A 9,479-nucleotide genomic window follows, 5' to 3' on the forward strand; every position below is an offset into this window, starting at 1 on the left:
AGAAAAGAAAAGAAAAGAAAAGAAAAGAAAAGAAAAGAAAAGAAAAGAAAAGAAAAGAAAAGAAAAGAAAAGAAAAGAAAAGAAAAGAAAAGAAAAGAAAAGAAAAGAAAAGAAAAGAAAAGAAAAGAAAAGAAAAGAAAAGAAAAGAAAAGAAAAGAAAAGAAAAGAAAAGAAAAGAAAAGAAAAGAAAAGAAAAGAAAAGAAAAGAAAAGAAAAGAAAAGAAAAAAGTTTTAAAATGAAGTATTTTAAAGATTTTTGCAAGAGCTCCTTCGGCATATTGGGCAGGAAACAGTGCAAAAATCAGAACCAGGAGTTAGGATTTCTGGAAATCAAGTGCTAATGTGTGATGACACAGGAACTTGTCATCCAGAATGGGTTAATGTGTTGTAAAACAGCAGTGTTTCTTCTGAGTTCAAAATGGAGCTTCTTAGCAAATTGGCTGCATAATGCAAAAATACAAGCAGAAACCAGACACAGAAGTGAATTGCCTGAGGGTCCCACATATTTCAAAGCAGAGAAGTGTAACGATATCTTAAAGAGGTATGGACAAGCCAAGGAATACCTGTGTCATCTGATTACAATAATAGAAATTCTGCTGAAAGGCTTAGGAAGATTAACAATATTAACCTTGCTGTCTCGTTTATCCCATATTCTTTGATAAGCAGAACTTCAGTAATCCAGTGATGATATCTCTAAGATATTGTCATTATTTTCACTTGAAAATAAATGTTACATATTATTCAGAGTAATGTCTTCACTACACACAATGCTTTACAAGAAGAATCTCTTCATTAAAAGTGACATGCTTTTGCCTTAGACAAAGTTGAAATGCAATGCATAAAAGGAGAAGACAGAACAGGAGAACAGCTCAATGTGTTAATTGCAGAGCTTTAAAGTTTGGACTGTGGAGTGACAATCACTGCAGAAGTAATTGTGACATCCAAGAGCTTGCTGCATGTCAGGCTGAAGCTGTTGCTCAAACAAGACAGCAAATGGAAATGATTGGCATAGATCCTATTTACAGTATGGGCAAAATGTGCAAGAAAAAGAAGGTTGTAATCTTGTTTTCTAAAAGGAGGTCATCAAACCATGAAAATTTGGGACAAGTAATAGCATCTCTGATCAGTTAACAAAAAAGCAAAAACAAATAAATTGGAGCTGATGGAAAGTCATCTACTTGGCTTGTGACACGTGGGATTTTCTGTAGATCGAGTCAGTTTGGATCAGATTGTGAACTGAAGAGGATAAACAGCATCAGCAGCATACCAGATTTATGCATAACAGCACTTGCTTTGGTATGCCTGTAGAAAAATACTCAAGACTGTATGGCACATGGGATTCAGTAGCAGTGAGGATCCCCTTGACTCTTGTCACTGAGCCATTGAGATGTTAACAGTGGCATCCCATAATAGTTTGATCTGTAGAAGCAAAATGGTGAGCTGTTGTGATATGTAAATGTTATCAGGAAGTGCATGCTCAGGAGGTGCATGCAAATATATTGAGCATGTATGTTAGCTGTGATACCCCTGCAATAACAGTGAGTGCACTGAATAATGCACCTGAATCTTCACGATTCCACATCAGCAGAACTGTTTTATTCATTATCAGTGATTCACCCTGGTTTATATATAAACTTTTTTATTTTATTGGCAAAAATTAACCTGGCTCTTATTTTATGCAAAACTCTAGCTGAGATCTAACGTTGTTGGAAAAGAATCTGTGTGAACTTGCTTAAATAAATTCAGCCTGTTTACCTACTGTTGAGTTTGCAGATTTGCTCCCAGTGAACATCAGTTGATCTCAGTGTCTGAGAGATTCTGTTTTCAGATCACATCGTAAGCTTCACTGTTACTCTTCTGGCATTCTACAGACAGTGACTCATGGGACTGTGTGTACTGTTACAGTAATCCAGAACCATATCCCATTCTGCATCTATCCCCATGTCACCTCTGGCTGGCTCCATCCAGCTCCTTTGGTTTTAGATTGGTAAAAAAAGTCTGAATGGTCCCATATCTGTCAGCCTTTACTAGTGGGAGAGATGCTCTAGTCTCTTAACTGTCTTCATGGCCTTATGTTGGACTCTTTCCAATTACTCCATACTCAGGAACCCCTACAGGAACACAGTGCCAGCACTGCTGGATAGAAGGGATCACCTCCGAGCTGCTGGCAGTCTTTGCTCAATGCAGCCTAGGATTCCATTAGCTTTCTTTGCAGCACGCTGCTGGCTCGTGTTCAACTTTGTGTCTCTCAGTGCCTCAATGGCTTTTTCTGCCAAGCTGCTTTCTGACATGGCAACTGCCTGGATGTACATTTGCATGGGGTTGTTCTCCCCCACAGACAGGACTCTGCACTACTTGTTCCACTCATTAAACCTCAGGTTCCTGTCAGCCCAGCGTAAAGGCCTTGAGTACGCCATAGGTTCCTGGCCTCCAACTGGATCATACTCACCAACTTTCGAGCCCTTTCAGCTAGTTTTCTGTACATCTCACTTTCTGCTCATACAGCCCATACATCAGCAGCTTATCTATGTGTTCTTCCCACATCTACCAGGCCAGTCATTACATTATAGAAGATTATCAAGTGGATCAAGCAGAACTTCCTCTTGGTCAAATTCTGTTGGCTATTCCTGATGATTTTCTTGTTAGTACATTTAAAAACTGTAGCGCTCCTATTACTATAAAGTTAAGTTTTAATACTGAAAGTTCAGCTAAAATTGCTGAGGGATGCCAGATTACAAATCTGGACCCAGCATTGCTCTGTGAAATGCATAGTGAAACAGCATGTTTATGCAAATGTTGCAGTAATTGAAAGATCCACTGAACTTAAAAACATCCAGAATTATTACATCTGCCATCTTCAAACGGATCCTCTAAATGCTTTAGAAGATACTTGCTGATTCTTTTAGCAATATATGGGAATTACATGGACTGGGCCTGAATTATATAAACTTTAAGCTCTTGTTTGTGAAATGAGGCACAAGGCACTACTGGGTTTGTTTAGGTCTGGGCAAGCTATAGAACCGTAGTACCTGACATGGTACTAGGAATCAGAGAATCAGACACAGGTGGCATTAAAAGGCAGTGCTGTATCATAGCAGTGACCTTCGACAGCATTTCTGAGACCTAGGACAAATGTCATAGGATCACTGGGAACTAGTTAAATGCGTAGCAAGATTTCAGGCTCTGAGCAGCTTTGTTGTTGCATGGTTTCCATCTGCATTTATACTTGAGTTGGGCTGAGGGAGGGAAAAAAAAAAAAAAAAAAAAAAGCTCAGGCTTTTCATTATGGTCTTTGTCACAAAAAATTTGAAAATGTAGGTTCTCAGTGAGTCTATCTTCCAAGAGCTGAAAATCATGTATTCCTGTCACATGCCTTTGTCCTGCAGACATTTCAGGGTATTTCTCGCTTGCTTGCTGTCTTCCTTTCTTTCTTTCTTTCTAGCTTGGCTTCTTGCTTGCTTTCTCTTTTGCTGTCTTGCTTTCTTTTTTTTCACTTGCTTTCTTTCCTGCTTGCTTGCTTGCTTTTGCTCTTTCTCTCATTCTTTTCCTTCCCTCGTTCCTTTCTCCTTTCTTTCCTTCTATTTCTTGGGAAACTTCTTAATGTTTGGAATGTCTGCAGTTTTATATATGTCGTGTAGCACATATGTGACTTCATCATCCTCTTTATTTAATAGGAGAGGAAGGGAAATAGTTGTTTTGCACTAACTTCATTTTGTGACAATCTAGGACAAGGAAATGCATAAATCAATACTGCGATAATATTTTGTTTCACAGAATCACAGAATGGCCAGGGTTGGATGGGACCTCAAGGTTCATGAATCTCCAACCCCCCGCCACATACAGGGCCACCAACCTCCCCATTTAATACTAGACCAGGCTGCCCAGGGCCCCATCCAACCTGGCCTTGAACACCTCTAGCGACAGGTCATGTTCCCTTATATATTCCTTAAGTTCATTACATCTGCAGCATTTACTTTTGAAACTATCAATATGCTCGATTTTAAAACTTCAGCAGAACTATGTAGAAACCTACTCCCCAGGGATCATGGCATTCTACCTGGAAAATAAAGAGCACTTTATTTTTTTTTTTTCTTTTTCTTTTTGGTCTGCCTACTAGCTGAGGATATCCAAATACTGTGAAAGTTACTAATTGCTTTGAACGCCACATCAATAATGTATGGATATATGCTATACTGTAATATAGATCAGCTTGAGGAGAATTGCATCACATCAAGAAAAACCAGCACACTTTGATATCACACTTCTGGACAAAGTAGAGCAAGGAAGTGTAGAGCACTATCGAAAGATTACTAAATGGAAACAGCAGCCTTTGTCATCTGATGCTTGGTGATTGCTGCATTAGACCTTAACTGTGTGGGTTAAACAACTTGCCAGTACTGAGTGATTCCAATGCTATGTGTTTCCGTGGTTGTCAGTTAAATTGTTGCCTGCAATAATCTGATGTGTTGTTAGTAAAATGCTTTAAATGCTACCCTAAAGGGAGGGCAATTTAAACAAGGCTTTTCTTCTTCTATGTTTCATCTGCCAAGCCCAGTAATTTTTATAAGGTGCAGGAGAGTGGCCAAGAAAACTAAAAAATGTATATATACATTAATATGTATGTGTGTGTAAGTATGTACATCTAAATTATGGGGGGAAGAATGCTTAAAAAGCATATTCATGAAATAAGGCAAGCAAAGTGAATGTGGTGAAAAGTTTGCAGTTTTACTGGATGCTGAAGATACTAGTTGGTATTCGAACAAGACAAAATTGTAATGTCATCACTGCCTTGGAAAAAGGTGCTGACAGCCTACATAAGCAAACATTTATCTCTCCCATCAGATCTTGAGCCAGTGTGTTTGTCAGGCAGTGCTGTAGGAGTTCGGCTGGGACTCCAGGAAGATCTGGTGTGCCTGCTTGTGAAACATAACCCCCAGCACGCAGAAAGAATATGTCTTAAATAACTGTTTCATAAACTGCACATCTCCTTCTGAATCCAACACCACATCAGATAGGTCTGTTGTCAGAAGGAAGCATCTGAGGAAGGGTCTCCACCAGGCTCCAGCTGCTGCAGCCTTACTTTAGGTTCACAGGATTTTGATCTTTTCTGATACGTAGAGTTTGGTAGCTCCTTACTCTAATAACAGCAGGCCTCAAAAATAAATGTGAAGTGAGAACATGCCTACAGTTCTGATCCTGAGCCAGTTGGAGTCTATGGCAAAACTCCTGCTGACTTTCTTTTGCGTAGGTCCAAAGCTTTAATGCTATTCTTTTTAGCCATGTCATGTCAAGATCCTGAGGGCACTGATACACCCTTGTGGCCCAGAAAGGCTTACCCTATACCGTGGGTGTCCAACTTTTTGGCTTTCCTGGGCCTCGTTCATTGAACAGGCCACATATAAAATATACAATAAACTTAATCTGTATAAGTAAAAAAACTTATTTATTTGTTTGTTTGTTTGTTTGTTTATTATTAAAACATAAAAATCAGGGAGCAACAAAAACATAAAACTAGGGGGATGTTTGACTTTGTTTTTGTGAAACTAATGCATTAGGCTGATTCAATGGAAGTTGGTGCCATTCCTGGTGAGTTCTCAAGGAGTTCATCAGAGATTTTTGATGAAATATTACTGTTCCTGTACTTCATCCTTGGCAGTAACTGCTCACAAATGTACATACTGTGAAAAAGTGATGACATGGATAAGGCGTGACTGTGAAGCAAGGGATATTCTTCTCTGTTAAAAGAGGTCTTATGAAAGTCTGTTTAAGAGACATGACCAAAAGTTTCTTTGAGTTGAAAATCTGATTCCAACTCTATAGACTCCATGAAAAAATTTTCAAGTAATCTTGACTGAGAATGGAGTTGCAAATATTAAAAAAATATGATTTTTAAAGTTCCTTTCTCAAAATAGAAAGCAAGGCTGCATATTTTTCACTGTTTGTAAGACTGTGTTTAGCCAGTATCAAAATACATGAGATTATTTGCTATAACTTCACCTAATCATGATAAGAATTTCATTTCAGATGTTGTTGTTGCGTGAAACATAGCACACATAAGGTGATTTTCACGTTGAAGACTCACATTAACTCATTTAAATGAGTGGAAAGTCCACCAAAAATGATAAATCTGTGAGCCATTCTTAATCTTCACATTCTGGCACAAATTTTCCTTTTGATGCAGCCATACTTATAATAAACTCCTCAAATTAGAGGTGATTCAGTCCCCTTGACTTTATGAAATTCACAGCTTTGATGACATTATCCATTTTTAAAGCTTTTGCACATAATTTTTCTTGATTTCTAATGCAGTGATATTTCATAAAATGTGGGTTACCACTGGTAGTTGCATCATTTTCTATTAATTTTACAAGTCCCTCCTTTTTCCCAACCATCACTGTGGCATCATCAGTGCCTACAACAGATAGGTTGACAAAGGATATAGAAAATTGTTTTTTTCTTTTTGCTGCTTCATACAAATCAAGAGATTTAGTTGTGTATTTCACTGTCATCAAAGAATGCATTTCTTTGGTGACATTATATTCATTATCAATACTGCTGTTGAAAAAATGGCAAGTCGAGCCGTGTCTGCAGCATCAATACTTTCAACTATCACCACAGCATAAAATTTGAAATAAGCAACTTTCCAACATTTTTTTTTTCAGTTGATTTCCCTTTTTTCTTCATTTCATCTGACTATAGTTCAGTGAGACAAACTGTTTTCAGAAAAATCAATATTATTTTTTTTATCAGGGCATATTATATCTGCCATGTTTTCCATACATTGCTTAACAAACTCACTATTATGAAATAGTTTTGATTTTTTTTTGCAGTCAGATTTGCTATCACGTAACTAGTGTTTTTAACAGAGTCCATTTGAGTTTTCAACAGAGTCCAACTTGAGTTTTTTCTTGCTTATGCAGACTTTGTCTCTGAATAAAGAATAAAATTTAAGCTAATTTCAGAACGCTGCCATTAGCAGCATTTTAGTGCTATTTCTGAACCTTCTGCAAGGCATTTTGAACAAACTTTTTATTTTATTCTTACATTGCAAGCTTTCTTGAAAACTATTTACTGATCCTGTTGGTAACTTTCTTTCGGCTATATCGAAAATGAAGGGGAGCTTTTCTCTTGCAGGAACAAAGCAGGTTATATAACTCATAAAAGCCCATTCGATTCCCGTTAATCTCAGCAACCTCTCTCTGTCCCGACAGGCGTGGTGCGCCAAGTGAGACCCATTGTTGGACCCTTCCATGCCATCCTGAAACTGGAGATGAACTATGTCATGGGTGGAGTGGTATCTCATCGTAACATTGTCAACGTTCACATCTTCGTCTCCGAGTACTGGTTCTGAGAGAGCTTTTAAGGTCCCAGACAAGCAAGCTGCTCCAGCCTAAGTCATTACAACAAACTACTATGTCATATACTTGTTTGTAAAACCCAGTAGAGGTTTTTGCTGTTGTTGTTTTATTTTTAAATATTTGTTTCTTGGTTTAAGCAAAATAACAAGCTGTTATGGTGATTAGACATAGAGTGGGGCAAATTAAGTGAGCTGATTTAGTTGTGTGTATAAATAAGTAGTGTGTGAAAGTGCTCAGCTGCCTAGTGAAATTTAAGACTTTTCTAAATGTTAATGCAGACTTAACTATTGCTCCTTGGCCTGATAACCAGAGTGACCGAGGATGTGGAACAAACTACGTATCAGAGTTCACTGGGATGAATATATGGTATCTTTGGATGGAAGAAGTTCGGTAAGGATTAGTTATTTCAGCTCCACATAAATTACTTTGAAGGAGTTAGACTGTCAGAAAGTGTAAAAATACTCACTTTTGGGCTCCAGTAGAGTAATTCTGAATGGACACCCCAAATTACTAATCATTTCTGAAATGTTTAACCTACATATTCGGGTATGATTACAAGAGAAAGTACAAAAAGAATTAGAAATAGTAGGAGACTAACAAGCTATTGCACATATTAAAAAATTACTTTTTTTGTTACTTGTTATTTGATTGTAAAGTTATGTTTGATTCTAATTAAACAAATACCTCTCAGTGAAATTATTCATTACGAGGGTAATGAATATTGCTTCAATTCTAGTCTCATCTGTGCTCAGCAATACATGGAAACTCAAACCTGTAACTCCTGTCTATCTTGACACCTTTTTAAAATTGGTATTCAGATCAGCATGTTAAACTATACACCTCCTATGCACCAAATCAAGGCATATGTACTAATACAAGGAAACGTTCATAAATAAATGGATTTTTAATGTAATTTTTGGGATCAAAGTAATGTATCGTTTTTATTACAGAACAGAATATAACTAGCTCCATGTTTCATTTGTCACATTTGTTAAGATACGAAAAAATAAAGTCAAATGGGAAATACTCAGAAGTGTGCTATGGCTTCCATTCACCAGAATAACAATATAATATACAAAAATACATACCCAGTAAGGAAATTAATTATATGTGTATATTATGCATTTGCCTCTTTATACAAAAGCCCCTCGAGCTAAAGGGAATCATTCTATTGAGCTGAATGATCTTTTAAGTTAAACTAGAAGAGTCCACTCTGATCTACTGCAAATAAATGACCACAGCAACTTTACTGTGAACATACAGAAGCTTTCGTGCAGTTCTCCGTGGTCGGGAAAGTTCTCTGCCTGCAGCTGTCTCATTCTATAAATGCAGATTCTATGATAACACATTATCATAAATATGTGTCGGGTAAAGGTCACCCTCTCGGCAGTGTTTGGTTCTCTCCCTGCTTTTATAGAGAATCTCAGCCCCATACCAAACCTGCTTTTTAGAATGACTTCAGCTGAATATATTGTAAGTATTTTCAGTGGCTGCCTCTACAGTCCAACTTCACTAAATCGTTATTATATTTGAGTAGCAAAATGCTGTGAAACAGATATATTTGTAGCAGATGTATTTGCAGCGTTCATCATTTAGCTACCTTAAGGGGATTTTGGAAACCTCCAAATTGTGAGAGTTGATTTCAGTGATTACCAGCATAGGTAATTCTGATTTCGATTGGAATTAAAAATGTTTTATTATCTTCTGCTCCAAGAAAAAGAGGATGGAAGACTCCAGCTATGTTGTCAAGTTTTTTCTTGCCAGAGTAAGAAACTAAGTAGCCTTTAGTACCAAAAACACAAAAAGTCTTTCCATCTAATTTTCTAAACTGTAATTTTATTTCCTTTATTTCCTCTGTACATGGTATTTACTTGCAGTGGAAAGAAATTTGGGACAGCAGAAATCTAATTTTAGGATCAATCTGATGAACAATCAAATTTACACACTTATTTTTGTAAAGGAGAAACCACACAGCTACATGCACCTCTCCCTTTCTTCTCTCTGCATTTTTGAGTAGAAAAAGGATTGATGCTACTTCTTGGAAAACTGTTTTCCTACAGTGTCCCAAATAACATTTATAGATTTGCAGCCAGCTTTTCAAATAGTCTTGCTGTCATATGA

At 37.2% G+C, this 9,479-nt stretch overlaps 1 protein-coding gene across 2 annotated transcripts in view; it reads left to right on the forward strand.

The window, feature by feature from the left end:
- The window catches only part of FBLN1 (fibulin 1), an 84,270-nt gene extending 75,882 nt beyond the window's left edge, over positions 1–8,388 (forward strand). For both annotated transcript variants that reach the window (XM_042835016.1, XM_042835019.1), the window contains exon 17: positions 7,212–8,388. In XM_042835016.1, coding sequence (XP_042690950.1) covers positions 7,212–7,351 — 140 coding nt within the window. In that variant the 3' untranslated portion in view covers positions 7,352–8,388. The remainder of the gene's footprint in view (positions 1–7,211) is intronic.
- Positions 8,389–9,479: the final 1,091 nt, after the last annotated feature.

Source organism: Centrocercus urophasianus, unplaced genomic scaffold (genome assembly GCF_019232065.1).
Source record: "Centrocercus urophasianus isolate 14NV4802_14NV808 unplaced genomic scaffold, USGS_Curo_1.0 seq_5, whole genome shotgun sequence".
In the NCBI taxonomy this organism is placed as follows: domain Eukaryota; kingdom Metazoa; phylum Chordata; class Aves; order Galliformes; family Phasianidae; genus Centrocercus; species Centrocercus urophasianus.